Source organism: Hyposmocoma kahamanoa, unplaced genomic scaffold, assembly GCF_003589595.1.
Source record: "Hyposmocoma kahamanoa isolate Upper Pololo Valley unplaced genomic scaffold, ASM358959v1 99716, whole genome shotgun sequence".
Classification (NCBI taxonomy): domain Eukaryota; kingdom Metazoa; phylum Arthropoda; class Insecta; order Lepidoptera; family Cosmopterigidae; genus Hyposmocoma; species Hyposmocoma kahamanoa.
The window spans coordinates 16,443-32,131 of record NW_020656009.1 but is presented as its reverse complement, the minus strand read 5'-3'; the positions used below and the strand labels follow the sequence as shown (position 1 = coordinate 32,131).

The 15,689-nt window shown below is 41.7% G+C and overlaps 1 protein-coding gene across 1 annotated transcript; it reads right to left on the bottom strand.

The window, feature by feature from the left end:
- Positions 1–260: 260 nt before the first annotated feature.
- On the bottom strand, positions 261–12,506 carry LOC113239263. Its single transcript, XM_026476186.1, has 4 exons — positions 12,483–12,506; positions 11,690–11,798; positions 867–1,087; positions 261–797 (listed from the first exon to the last, which is right to left on the bottom strand). Exons 1-4 carry the CDS (start codon positions 12,504–12,506, stop codon positions 657–659), a joined length of 495 nt encoding a protein of 164 aa, XP_026331971.1. The 3' UTR covers positions 261–656.
- Positions 12,507–15,689: the final 3,183 nt, after the last annotated feature.

Below are 15,689 nucleotides of genomic sequence, written 5' to 3'. Positions count from 1 at the left end.
CGGCCCTGATTTGTGTGGATAATCCTTTAAAATACCTATTGCTCGGCTTTGTTCGGCAACAGCTGTATACTTTTTTCACCCCGGGGATCTGTTAAAACGCGAAAAAAGATCGGTCATTGTTCTAAATGTTTGCAAGTGCCGATGCCGTGCAAGTCAATGACCTTTGGATGAAATTTGTTTACCGCGATTAAATAAAAAATAGAAATTTACGAAATTTTTTTCAATTTATTATATATATATAGGGATTTGGGTTCAGTTTCGGATATAGAACGACCTTTGTAAATATGGCGAGAATGCAAATTAACACATTGTACATATTTTTTTTGTTATTAGCTGTTTAACATTACCAATTAAGTTAGACATTATTTATCTGGTTTGTAATTTAAGTTGTAAGAAACTAGGGAGAAAGATTGTGTATTATGTAGATATTGTGCATCTATTACTATGATTACTAATGTGTTTTCTTTTAACCCTCGTTCGACAATAAAGTCAGTCTCACATTGCGGGGTTTCCACGGCGTTTCGTCTCTTACCTAATTTCCGTATATAAACTAATATAGTATGTAATTAATCTGTGGGCTGGAAAAAAAGAGAAATTGTGGAGGATCCGGTCGAGACCGTTTTATTGATTAATGAAGTCTTCGGCGGAACAGCGCGTCATAGGCGATGGTGATGATGAAGCGGCGCGTGCAGCTGCTCGTGGCCGTGCGCCACAGCCACGGGGGGCCCCGGGGCCACGGGCGCCGACAGCCCGCGCTCGCGGACCAGCGCCACCAGCTCGCGCAGCAGCTCCACGCCCTGCAACACGTGCCTCGTCAGTCCGCCGCGCGAGCAGAGCAGCGGCTGCCGAGCCGCCGCGGCCCTCACCTGAGCGACGGCCTCGGCCTGCTTCTCGGCGGCCAGCGCGCTGCGCATGGCTGCTTCGGCCAGCAGCTCCTCGGTGGCGAGACGCGCGTCGTGCGCGCCGGCGCCCGAGCCTTCCGAGCACGCGTCGTCGTCCAGCGCCAGCGACGGCTTACGTTCCTCGTCCGAGTGGCTGCCGCGGCGCACGCCTCCGCTGCCGCCGCCGCTGCCGCCGCCTCCCGAGCCTGAAGTCGTCATTACCGATTCTTTAAACGGTGCTTGACGACAATAATTGCATCCAGGGCATGCATTATCGGGAGATTTTCAATTCCGGAACTAAATTCGATACTGGACGATCAATATCGGAATTTCGGAACTGGTTAAAATCAAACAAAACTAAAAATTTTAAACAGTGGAACGGTGAGTTTTATGGACGAGAATAGCCCAAGCGGGCTTTGACATTGTCAATAACTGGCTTAAAAAAAACTTACTGACCCTAAATACGGAAAAAACTAAATACATGACGTTTTCCTATAACTCACTCACCCAACCGACTTTAAATTCATGTACAATATTAGCTCATAACTGTTTTGGCTCGCTATCTGAAAGTACTTGTAAATGCCTCAACTAAGCAGTACAAACACCATTAAATATTTAGGTATAACAGTTGATAAGTATTTAAATTTCAAGGCCCATATCGAAAGTCTTACAGCTAGAGCACGAAAATTAATATATATTTTCAAAAATTTAAGACATGTCGCCAATGAAAAGCTACTGAAAACAGTATATTTATCACTTTGTCAATCACTGTTTGTATACTGCATAACGACTTGGGGAGGCTCCCATAAAAATACTTTGCTAAATTTAGAAAGAGCACATAGAGCCATTCTGAAAGTTAGCACTTTCCGACCTTTTCGCTTTCCCACAGCAGAACTCCTTGCTAAATGTGATGTACTTTCAATACGCCAGCTATTCATACTACTAACCGTAATAAAAAAGCATTCACTAACACCATATATCCCATCACTCCAAACCAGCAAAAGACGATCAGACATTGTTTGTTCAACTGAACGGTTTCGAACTGAACACTCCCACAGATTCTTTTGCTTTCTTGGTAGCTATTTGTATAATAAAATAAATCGTTCTCTATCTATATATCCTATGAATAAGTTTCAATGTAAAAAACCGTACAAGACTGGTTAAAAAGAATTAACTATAATGACACTGAAAATTTTATATCAGTTTTTAAGTAATATAATTATAATTAAGATTTATGTATTATTGTAATTTATTGTTATTGAACAAAATATGTTGACTAACCGTTATGCTATAATCACCAATTTAGATACCTAAGACACAAGTAAACAATTTTACTTAGTTTAGGTATCACCTAGATTAATTTGCACTACTAACCTTAATTAAAGTAATGTAAACATAAAATAATTTCATTGTTTGCGACAATTTGGCGCATATATGTAAATAATAGGTTATTTAATAAGATTTATGTATGTATTTAGGTTAATATTTTACACAGAAATAAATTTATCTTTATCTTATCTTTATTTAATAGATACTTATTATAACAAAAAATTAATACATCAACACTGTCTAGGGATATTTCACGTTTATTAGCAAAAAAAAAAAAAGCAGTGGCCATAACAAAAATATTTTAACGTCAATTTGTTCCTGCCACATTATTTATGTATTCTATATTCAAATTTCAGAACAGCAAACAATACTATTTCGCAAAGGTCCTTAACAAAGAATGAGAGATCATTAATATAAATGAGAAATAAGAAAGGTCTAGTATTGAGCCCTGCGGGATACCCATTTTTACTATAGAACCCAAAGAAGTCAGTCCATTTATGTCCACTTTCTGAATTCAACCGTTAAGATATGACGAGACAAGTTCCAACGCCTTGCCACTTACTCCGTAATATTCCAGCTATATACTAGATGGCGCGCATTGCGCCGGGCCGCTAAAGCGGTCCGCGAGGGCCATCTTTATATCTGGTGACAAATTGGGTCGGCCATCTTAAAAAAATTTTGTCACCCGCCGCCCTCTGACATTTGGTCGAGCACCCCCCGCCCATCTCCAATACTCGCCGAGCTACAGGGGTCTGAAATTTGTATGGCGGCCATCTTGTTTATTGGAATTTCGGATTTTTTTCACTTCCGGTAGAAACTGCCCAGAGTGGCGGCCATTTTCAATTTGACGACTCTGCCGGTAGGTGTTATACTTTGGCTGCGCAGCCGTGGTTCCACCTGATGCAGTCCACTTTTCGAAGATTTCGGATTTTTCTGGTACTCACCGGAGCCATCCGATCACGACTCAAGTACATCATTTTGATCCACCGCTACTCCCTGGGAGAACAATTATCTAAATGACTGGATCACTCCATCAGTGGTAATCGAGCTATATACAGTACGAGTCATGTATGTGAGTGATGAGGAGGTCATTTCCCGATTTGGGCCAATTTAAGAAACGAACGTTTCTAAGTTGGTTTTGGTATTTTGGATTATCGTTAATTTGGTATTCATAGTACAGGAAATTAGTCAGCAGTTTGGCATTTTTTCCCCCTAAATACTTCTCTTTGGCATAGCTTTCAAGAAAATGGAATCTAACAGATATGGTTGAGATACAACAACACTATAATAACTATCTCATTTCCACTACATCGGGAAGTATGCCTTACATTTTTTACAATTGTGAAATCTTGTACTCGTAATCTATTACGCCTCAATTCAATTCAATTCAATAATGTATTGCAAAACCATAATGTACATAATAAGATGTTACAAATGTAGTGAGACCAGTATTATGGGCCCTGCCTCCACCCTGCCTGCCTACAATATGCCTCTTCACGCCTCGTTTGAAGGACCCCATATCATAAGAGGGAGGGAAGACATGTGCCGGAAGGGAGTTCCATTTGTCAACAGTGCGGCAGAGAAAGGAGCCACCGAACCTTTTAGTACGCGATGGAATGCGGCAGGTAGTGAAACGGTGACTACGAAGGCCAGCACGCGTGCTTCTGAGCAGGAACGGGGAAGGGGGGATGAGGTTGAACAGCTCCTCAGAGCACTCACCATGGTACATGCGGTAAAAGGCGCTAAGCGATGCAACATCTCTACGCAGTTGCAGAGGTTCAAGGCGTGATGAGACCTCTTCGTCGCCTATAATTCGAGTAGCACGACGCTGTAATTTATCCAAGGCATCGAGTAGGTACTTGGCGGAGCCGTCCCACAAGTGCGAACAATACTCAACGCAAGACCGGACCTGTGTTTTGTACAGCAGGCATAACTGGTCCGGCGTGAAAAAACGTCGCACCTTGTTCAGGACTCCGAGTTTCCGTGAGGCTGTTTTGATCACAGATTCGATGTAGCTCCTTGGATTCAAATCACAGCAGATTTCCATACCGAGCAAGGTGAAACTGCTCCGAGGTGAAAGTGCTGTGCTCATCAGAGAAGGCATGGGAAGGAACGGCGACAATTTTGTTGTTAACGCGCAAACCTGTGTTTTCTTGGCGTTGAACTCAACAAGATTACTGGATCCCCATGCAGATATGAGGTCCAATATCCTATTGAGCTCAACGACAAGATCAGATCGCTCTCTGTCAGTATCGGCGCGCCCAGCTGCGGGGAATCCATGATATCCCCCATGAACAGTGCTATCATCTGCATAACAATGAATATTCCCAAGTGGAAGCATATCATTGATATGCAGAAGGAAAAGCGTGGGAGATAGGACGGATCCCTGCGGTACGCCGGCGTTCACATTCACGAACCTCGAAATGCTGCCGTCAGAAACGACGCGAATTCTCCGCTCACGAAGGAAATCGGCAATCCAGCTGCATAACTGGGCTGGCAAACCGTACGCCGGGAGCTTGGAGAGAAGAGCTTTGTGCCAGACCCGATCGAACGCTTTGGCTATATCGAGGCTAACAGCCAACGATTCGCCACGTTTGTCTATAGCCTCACCCCAAATGTGCCATAAGTACGCTAGAAGGTCACCCGTTGATCGTTTCGGACGAAACCCATACTGCCGATCATTAATTATGGAGTGATCTTCTAGGTATTGGGTCAGTTGTTTATTAAGGATCCGCTCTAAAACCTTGCATATTATGGAAGTAATGGCTATGGGACGGTAATTATGCGGGTCTGATCGGTCGCCTTTTTTGGGAACTGGTTGCACATTAGCCTCTCTCCAAGAGTCCGGCACACGACCTGAAGAGAGCGACAGACGATACAGTCGCGTTAGCACGGGAGTCAACTCAGCTGCGCAATTCCTAAGTACAATCGCTGGGATACCATCAGGACCACTAGCTTTCCGGACGTCGAGAGACTGCAGCTGCGTACGCACATCGCATTGTCTGATACGAATATCAGACATCGTGTAGCCACAGTGAGGTAGAGTTGGTGGCTGTGCGTTACAGTCGTCGAGACAGGAGTTAGCCGCAAACAGATTTGCCAAGAGGTCGGCTTTATCTTGCGGCTTGTGGGCTAGATTGCCGTCAGAATATCTCAGCGGTGGCAGCGAGGGCTGGCAGAAGTTCGACGCAACGGCTCTGGCCAGACGCCAGTAGCTACGACTACCTGTGGGATGCGTCAAGAGTTCTTGGCCAACTCGTGCAACGCGCTGAGCATCCGCTCTGATGTACGCTCTTTTGCAAGACCTGGTGGCATTATTGTAGGCTGTTTTAAGTGAGTTCGTATTGGGATCGTCTGAAGCTAGACCCCTGATCCAAGCGCGGTATGCAGTCTGTTTGTTCTCAACAGCCACAGGACACTCGCGGTTGAACCAGCGGTTGCGCCTCCCTTTACTGACGAGATCCGAATGCGGGATGTAGTATTCCATCCCGATTAAGATCTCATCAGCAACGGCAGTCGCGCTAGCTGTTGGATCCACCTCACTAAAACAGCGCTGCCGCCAGGGAACGGATGCAAAATAGTCCCGCATACCGTCCCAATCTGCCGACGCATAATGCCAAATGCGGCGTTTAGCCACAGTAGGTGGTGGTGGCAGTAACGTTGCCACTTTAGTGGATATCAAGCAGTGATCCGAAGTGCCCAGAGGGGCTTGGACCACCACCCGATATCCAGCCGGGCGAGACGTCAGCAGAAGGTCCAACAAAGAGGGCGCGTCACCAACCCTATCTGGAATCCGGGTGGGCTGATTCACCAGTTGGGTTAAATCGTGTGTGAGAGCGAATGTATGGGCAGTTCTTCCAGCATGGTCAGTTTTAGAGGAACTTAACCACGACTCGTGGTGAGCATTGAAGTCCCCTAAAAACACCAATTCCGCTATAGGAAACTGCGCCTGCGCGTCATCTGCCGCCCGAGTAAGGTGGTCCATGAGACGAGTTGTCTCCATGTCGCCGTGGTGAGATCTGTAGAGGCACATGTAGACACGGCAATGACTGCCCAGGTCAACATGTACCCCAAGGATGGAGAAGGAGGGGTCCTCCAAATGACGCAGACGGCGACAGCAAACATCTGCCCGGACAAACAAGCAGACCCCAGCTTTCGCTATGAAGGACTCTTCAAGCATATAGCCAGGGTAATTCAAGTAGCTGCTGTCAGCCGGGCAGAGTATTTGCGTCTCCGTAAGGAACAGCATTTCTGGTCGAGCCGTCTCAAGATGTTGATGGACGGCGTGGATGTTACTGTGGAGTCCTCGAATGTTCGTGAACTCCACCTTAAAGAGCGCTTTAGTGGTGGGGGTGTGCACCGCTGTACGACCGAAAACACGGACTATATCTCTATCATGTTGTTTAACCCTGCCTGACACTTTATTTATTATACTCAAAGTAGTTTTAGATTTATTTGTCGATTGTATAATTTTATCGCTATGAAACTTAACCTTAGCAGCTACACGTAATTTTTTAAATTTTATTGAATAATTTTTAACACTTTCTATAAAACTGGAATTAGTATTTTAAGTTTTCATAGCATATAGCTCATACCAACGAGACCTACTCTTATGAATGCCTACTGCTGCCAAGTCATTCGATTTAGTCTCCCTATGGAAAGTTAGTGTTTTCGATGTAAACACGTTCTCAAAAAAATTTTTAATGCATTTAAATATCGTGCTATATAAAATATTTGGAACCTCCGGTAATTGTATGGGCGAGAGAATTTAACCTATTGTCGATATTTTTTTGAAATCTAATGATTCGTTCTGTGGTAATCGGTCTACTCGGCCAAGCACGACGACTCAACGGAACCCAAAGAAGGGCTAAAGATTCTACCGTAGAGGCTGTACGCGCTGTGTGCCGAAGAGAAAGGCTGGGAGGGCAACACCAGACTCCTAACCCACGGACTGGAAGTGAAGCTTGGAGCCAGGAACGGTCATTCAAAGGACAATTTAGAATTTTGATAAGGGTGTTTACGAATGAGATTGTCGACGGAAGAAAGAAGACTCAAATTTCCAAAGGTGTGAACAGCGGACGACGTAAATGAATTTTGGAACGAATAAACAAAAACGTATGATAAATAAGGCGATGTGGCGGTTGATTTGGGAAAGACGGTCGGAAGTTTCATTGAGTTTGGCTACCTGATCATTTATGAAAGCTGGGACCGAGTCATCGAGTATGGGCGCGCCTAACAGGCGTGGGATATCCTCTGCGACGTTATTCATGTTGGGAGTCAGAATATTGAATTTGGAAATAATACCCGCTCGCCGGCTCTCATCTGCAGACTTGTCAATGAATAATCCGCATTTAGACAAATTCAACTCCAGGCCGATCGAATGGAATTCCCTTATAAGAAATTGTAGGTCGTCAAGAACAGTTTCAGCATCGCCACCCAAAGTCCCGTCATCAAGGTACCATAGGTTTAATTTAGAAATAGTTGGATGGATGGCCAACGAAAAGATCGCCGGACCGAGAGTATCGCCCTGGTGATAGCCGACTGCTGAAATTAAAAAATGGTTTTTGTAAACTAATTTTGATTCTTCAGTGTAATATTGCCAAAGATAAGGAAAAATTGCAGGTATAAAATTACTAACCTGTGTCAAGAGAGGGCCCCTGTCGTTGGACCCGCTGCTCGGTGCGTGCGACTCGAGTCATATCGGTACGTCTTAGATGAGCGTCCTCGAGCCGCATCATTTCCTTTTCCAGATCGAGCGAGATTTTGAATTTTGAGCGAGATCTCATCGCCGGTATCATCCGACCAAGTCGCGGCGATGGCTGCGGCCTCGAGTAGATCTTTGTCAAGCCGCATTGTTGCCACGTCGGCGACGGGGGTTGGCAGAACGACGGAATACCACGTCGAATACGATGTGGTGCTGGTCAGATGGTGTGACCACCTCTTCCGCCACCCGCCAGGTTAACACCGTGCGCGCCGTCAAAGGAGTCGCCCATGATAAATCAATGAGCGAGTCTCCCTGCCAGCGAACGCAGGCACTGACCGACCTCCGTTCAAAAGTTGAGGTCTAGTCCCGCTGCCCACTCTTGCATTATCTCCCTTCGAACATTGTCTCGGATGTCGCCCCACGCTCTGGAGCGAGCGTTGAAGTTGCCCAGGACAATAACGGGACAGGAGTGACATCTGCGAACGCAGTTTGCCACCCCGTCCAAGTATTCCTCGTAAGCGGCCATGGACACGTTGAGGGAAACATAGCAGCCCACGATGGCGAGGGGACGCCATTCCATTGCGACAAAACCCTGCTCCTGTTCGAGCATGGCGTAGTGTGGGCCCTCCTCTCCGCCTCTCCAGTGGATGGCGACGGAGCCCGCGAAATCACCGAATCATTTAGAATGGTCCGGCACTCGATATGGCTCCGCCACCACGGCTAGGGCAACCCGAAGTACATTGAGGGTTTGCAGAAGGAGGCTTTGTGGCCCTCGTGTGTGGTTCAGGTTGCATTGGAGGACGCGCATATGAGCGAATGTCACGTCTCCATGACCTCCACGGGGACAGAGCTCGTGCTCTGATCAGCCGACGCCGACGCCACCACCTGTGATTTCGTCGGCCCGTCTTCTGGAGTTTGAGGAAGGGAGCTCTTCTATCCCCTCTTCTTCCTTTTCGAGTATAAAATATGGACTGTAGTTGTCTGAGAATAAATGGTTTTTTATTTGATTTGATTTAATTAGTCGTCTTAAGGTGTGATCTAAAAATTTGATTTTCTAATCTATTATTGTGTTTGTTTTTTGTTAATCTACTTATTACAGTATACTGTGTCCGATTTTTTAAGTAGGTCGGTATCCAATTTTGGGCTGTTCCTCTAATGCCGTATGCTTCAAGCTTGTAAAGGAGTTTTGAGTGATTTACAAAGTCGAAGGCTTTAGTCATATCTAGAAAGACTGACATTACAGGTGTAGACGTTTATACTTTCCGTTACAATACGTAAAAACTCAAAACATGCAAGAGTTCAGACATCGAAACAATTCTAGCTTTTCTTTGTAGCTTATTAAAAAAAATTAGCGAATTGGAATAGAATAACCCGAAGGTTCGCTTATGACAAATAAAGGGAACACTAAGGAGTACATAAAAAAGAACATAAAACAAATATCATCAATAATTAATATATTATGAAAAAACTTCCTCTTATCTTGTGCGGGACAGCTTTGTCACGTGCGGGACGAGTACAAAATTAAGTATTAAAATAAGATTTTCAACATACATTTTTAACTTGTTCATATAGAAATATCAGATTTAGGTGAATTTAGGACGTTAGTTTAATTACAAATAGAGCGTGTCTTTTAGCGCGTACCTCGTTAGAGGTGCAGGAGATGATGAGAAAATTTGGAATACCCGAAATTGCCTTAACGCGCAACCAAGGTTTTTCCGGGTATATTTGCGTGAAAATTTGAGACAGATGTATATATAATTTTAGTAGTTTTGACCACATCTGACGCAAATTGGAAAAAATCTTCTGCACATTGAACTATGACTCCAGCCTGACTGAGCATTTTTTGCTTCACTAAACGTTTCACATTTCCTCCTACACCATCCACAACCCTTTTCCCATGAGACATTGCTGAATATTTCCATTCAAATTTTCTATGGAATTTGAGACTTAAGAGATGGAGCAGCTGGACCATAAACTTATTTTTAAATTTTGAAGCTGGCCCATCACTCCATATCACATTTTGAAATCGTCATATTTGTTTTCTTTTAATATAATTTCGAAAAGATGATTAAGGAACGCGAAAACGTTGTCCTTATCTTTGCTATGGCAATCTGAGCAAATTAAAGAAGTGTTGTATTGACCTTTACAGAAAACTGCAGCTGTAAATAGAAGTACACTTGAACGTGCCCAGAGTGCACTCTGAATTTCATTTTGATATTCGCAAGAAAACGACATTGCAAAATCGATTTGAAGGATTCGGCTAGAATCACTTTTTTTTTTCAAATGCACATGATCGACATATTTTTTATACTCCTCCCTGACCTTAGCAAAAACTTCAGCAGTGATATTATCTTCATGCAGTGCCAGTTTCAGTCTACCACTCGCATTTTTCTCCCATTGCTTCCAAACTATAGATTGCAGCATGTTTCCTGGCAACTTGAGGTTCCGCAAATCCCGACACGTTTCACAAGTGTTTTCCCAGCAAGCTGAGTATTTACAGAGCTGCACAAAATAGCTTCCCAAAAACATGAGTCGTATCTAATTTTCAACGCCTTTAATTTTAAATTAAAGTTTTCGTGGATCTAACATTTACATTGCTCAGTCGGAATATCTTTCAAAAGCAGTACGTTTTCTGGACGTAGTTCACAAAATGTAGAAAAGCCGACTTTGGCGGTAGAATTGTCTGGCTTGAAAATGTAGAAAGCTTCGCGTAAAAACATCGTTAATTAATATTTTTGGAATTGTACCTTCTCTCCAGTTTTCCAAGAAGTCATCGAGTCTTTCATCCGTGGGTAAGTAACTATAAACTATATCAGGGCGCAAATAAAATTGTCTTACTATCCGCTCATCATAGTCCGAGACATCCACAACATGAACTTGTTCCTTCTCTTCAGGCTTTTTATAACTTATTATAACTTTATTTCAAATCGACGACAAAGACCTTTTATTACGTAATCACGTTTTGAAGGGTAATATGGCAGAGCCTGTACAGCTTTTCTTATAGCCTTTGACGCTGTTTGTGGGCATTTGTACGGTGGTTCGGAAGGCGAATCAGCTGACGTGTTTGTCAAAACCGAAGTCGAGGCATTAGCCCGACGCCGTTTTTGCTCCCTGTCTTCTCTTCTTTTCTCTTTTGTATGTCGTAACTGCTTCTTAGTCCTTTTTAGAACTAACGGCCAAAAAAATTGCAAGTTGTCTTGCAATTAACCCATTCCAATGGTTAGTTAAGTACATTTGTTGTTTATGAATATGATATCGTAAGAATTCTTAAATAATAATGGCATGTAAATCTTGTTAATCTATTTTAATCATTGACTTACAATTATATGGACGTCGGGTCCGCGCTAAAAAGTGTCCGAACTTATAGGGCGTTAAAATCGTATACACAGCGTCATTCACGCTTTAGTCTTCGTTTGTTCGACTGACAGCGAGCAAAGCAAGCAAAATTAGACAGTACTGCGATGACATTACAATTTAAATCTAACGTTTTAGCTTTTTCATATTCCTTTACATGTCACTACGTTTCAATAGGTTGACTTGGGACATTTTTTTCGTGGTTTTTGTATTAGACCCGTCGTCCATTTATTTGTAAGTCAATGATTTTAATGAATTGATTTTTATTGGGAAATAATAGCTTTCTTATTGGAATTCCAATGTGTAGCAATCGTGATAACTTTAGAACTAGATGGCTTTCTTATTATTAATAACATGAAGAGAGAAGTCAAGACAATTGACTTCACTTTTAGGTTGTCAAAGCGAGAACGAGCACACTCACCGCCTTTGTCAAGGATGCCACGCAGCCGTTCCTCAGCACTGGAGAGGTCACCGAGAGCGCCACCCGCTGCAGATTTTTTGCGCGCCTTGTACTTTATGTCCGCCCAATACTGCAACCGTTACCAAAACTAAATTTATACCATTCATCAAGAATCAAATAAAACCTCCCATGAAATGACAACTCATTTTTGTAGCACCTATTACCAAACCAATGTTTAAGATCTTCCTTACACCATAGCATTATCAGTTATTTATAAACCAATTACACAGAGAAGATAAACTGTCTTTAGTTTTTCGCGATTGTTACATAGGAAATGAAACTATTTTTCCGGATTTAAATCGCGTATATTAGTTTTTTCCATAGATTTAGTATATCCATAGATTGGCCCTGAAGTATTGGAGACGAGACCAAAATAAAAATACATCTGTGTGCGTATAATGTGCATGTGTGCAAGATAAATAGTGTTGCGCCATCCACTGATTTAACTTTAATATCGATTAACATAATACACCGGCATTTCACTTCGTCGTATTCACCAAAATGTGTTATCGCAAAACGCCGAGACGTTACTTAACTAATTATTTATGATTTAACACAAAATTAAGAAAGCTACTTTCACCTTCTGGCAGTTTCATAGGATGGTAGATAAACAATGGGGACTTTCACCCAAGATAACACTATGGGTCTACAAAACGGTGATAAGACCCATGATCAGTTACGGCGCGATAGTATGGTGACCACGAACCAAGCTGACGACCGCAACCGACAAGCTGGACAAATTCCAAAGACTAGCCTGCATGGCGACGATTGGCTGCATGAGGACAACTCCAACTGCGGCCTTCGAAGCGATGCTGGACCTGCGACCCCTCCCACTATTCATTAGACAGGAAGCGGCGTCAACAGCAGTGCGTCTAAACAGAGCAGGCATTTGGAAGCACATGCATATGTGTACCAAATTTCAAAATAATCAGTCCAGTAGGTTTGGAGTAAATTGGCTGTGACAGACGGACAGATGGATACACAAGTGATCCTATATGAGTATCGTATTTCGGAACAGAACAGAACAACAAATCGCTGATTTGTTGTTGTTAGAATCAGCGATTTGATCGATTTTGCGATCAGAAATTTCTGATTCAATAATATTAAGTATGAAGATGATTTCGGCGGCAAGCCACGCCTTTGCCTTTCTTTTTTCAGTTATTGACATCTCGATAACATATTATCGATTGCGTCAATCTCTATGAAAGTGGGGTTATGAATTTTAGAAATTCACGTATTTGATATATTTTTTAATTGAATTCGTATACATTTGGGTTATTAATGCACTTGAATGGTATAATTTTACGGATATATTTATGTAAAAAACTTTTGCGGTAGTGGTTTTAGACAGCTAAAAATTTAAATAGTACTTACATGTGAAATGTACAAGTCTGCGAGTTTTCCTTTTTAGATGAGTTACTTCCGGGCACTGAACTCGTTACCATGACTAATAAACATTCAACACTAGTTCATATTTTAAAACAAATTATTTTTCAAAAATAAACGAAATTTGTTTCGTTGTCAGCTGACCCTAGGTTCATACAGGCTCATAGCGTATAATGAAGTGGTCTCGTCTACCCATCTCGCTCTAACATACGTATATACTAACGCTCTTTCCCTTGCATTGCCAATTTATTTTTGTACCTATATACTAAATCTATGGTTTTTTCAAACAAACCGCCGTTTCGGGCCCTTTAGAGCTTTATACGCGATTTAAATCCGGAAAAATAGTTTCATTTCCTGAGATAAACTGTCTTTTTAGAAAATTAAATAATGAGCACAGTTTGAATTGTTTATCTCGTTTGGTCAAGTCATCCAGGCGGACACAATAATTCAATAAAAATCCGGTATAGTGCTTCGCAAAAATAAAACTAATACAAAATAAGATTTACCGCACCATACTGCGCACGCACAGAGTTTTAGCACAGATTCAACCACTCGTTCCGCTTTTTTTTTTTTCAAAAAGAAAAAACTTTTTTGTCAAAAGTTGTTCAAGTTTTCAAGTGTAAATTTATTTTACCTATGGAATAAATAATCTTTGACTTTGACTTTCAAACAAACGTATACTCTATCATTTTTTATATTATTTTTTGTAAAAAAGAGTTTCAAATAAAATTTCGCACATAAATTCCGAAAAACTCAGAGGTGCGAACCCGGATTTGAATCCACCTCTGCTTGAGAGGCAGTAGGACAAACCTTTAGGCTACCAAGGCTGCTTTTTTTCAGTCTTAATTATGTCTATTAATAATAATAAGAGCAGGAAATATTGAGCTTTTTACCTATCAAAAATTATAAGGATGAGAACGCACATTGACGTGCGACAAATGCTATTCAAAAATCCTATTTGTGCAAAACACAAGTTGAGGACTTGTCCTAAGCGCCTTAGAGGCCTTTTTTTTTAATTTACATTCTTAAAATAAATTATATTATATAAAGTTGATTTTCTAACATTCATAGTTATAATTATATATCCTAAGAAGAGATCTCAATTTTGCAACGTAAGAAAGACCTGTTTCTGTTATATCACACCCCTCATTAAAGAATACCATAAGTGAAGTTACGTCAAAAATGATTATTGCTCCATTAGATACAGAAAATATAACCTTAATTGTCTCCAATTCTTGTAACTGTCAACTAATATGCTGTCGACAATAATAGGTAACTTCACATATGTCATTCTTCCATGAGGGGTGCAATATACTGATTTTTTAAATATCAATAATCTTTAATCTTTTTTATCTACACACATATCATAAACCCTCTATGATGTGTTCAAAAACCGCAAATTACAACTAACATAAAGACAAATTGTTTTGTTACAATAAATTTCTTATCTGTGAAAATATTATTATTGCCAATTTATCTGCCTCTGTGGACGAACGGTTACCATTCCGGACTGCCACGCAGAGGTCCCACGTTCTATTCCCGGGCCGGAAGAAATATTTGTATGGCCTACATTTATTTCTCTCGTGAGTTTGGGTGTGATTTGTGGTTGTCTATGTGTGTGTCCATGGCACCCGCGACACAGGATTTCCCTAGTGCGGGGCTATATACATATTGAGTGTGTACGTTATTATTATTATTATTATAATAACATCGAATTCGATTTTATTATTACATTCAAATTTCGAACATCTTTGAAAAACAACAATTTGATTCGACTATCAGTCGAGATGAAGTTTTATTCGAAATGAAATGTCAACAGCAAACAATTTTGACAAATTTCACACGTTACTTGATATCAAACGATATGGTAGTTGGGGCCGACTAGTTTGTCCATGAATTAAATAGAAACTACAGTTGTGTGACATGCGTGAGAAAAGTTTTTATATGGCGCCATTTCGCTAGTCGTAACATGCGGTTCCTGAACACATCCTACAGAGCTTATAATAATAATAATAATAATAATAACGCATACACTCAACATAGCCCCGCACTAGGGAAACCCTGTGTCGCGGGTGCCATGGACACATACATACACAACCACAAATTAACACCCAAACTCACGAGAGAAATAAATGTAGGCCATACAAATATTTCTCCCGGCCCGGGAATCGGACCTGGGACCTCTGCGTGGCAGTCCGGCATGGTAACCGTTCGGCCACGGAGGCAGTCATAATGTGTATAGATAAAACAGTGCATGTAACTGTACATAATTAGGCTTTGAAACACTCGTGTGATGTTTTTATGAAACTCGCCTGTCGGCGTTTCATAAACCCACGTTCGTCTTTTAGTGCCTTTCATTATGTAACTGTCACATAAACTACTATTTTTATACATAGCAGGATGGGTAACCTATCACATACTCCAATTTATTTTTTCCGAAATAACGTTCGTTCGAATTTTCACTATCCTGAAAACCGAATTATAACGAAACCGTTGTTCTCTCAGGATATGTTGGGTCTTTATCGCAAAGACGCTATTAGGTTCGGTTAGGTTAAGTTATGTTTAAAAGAAAAAA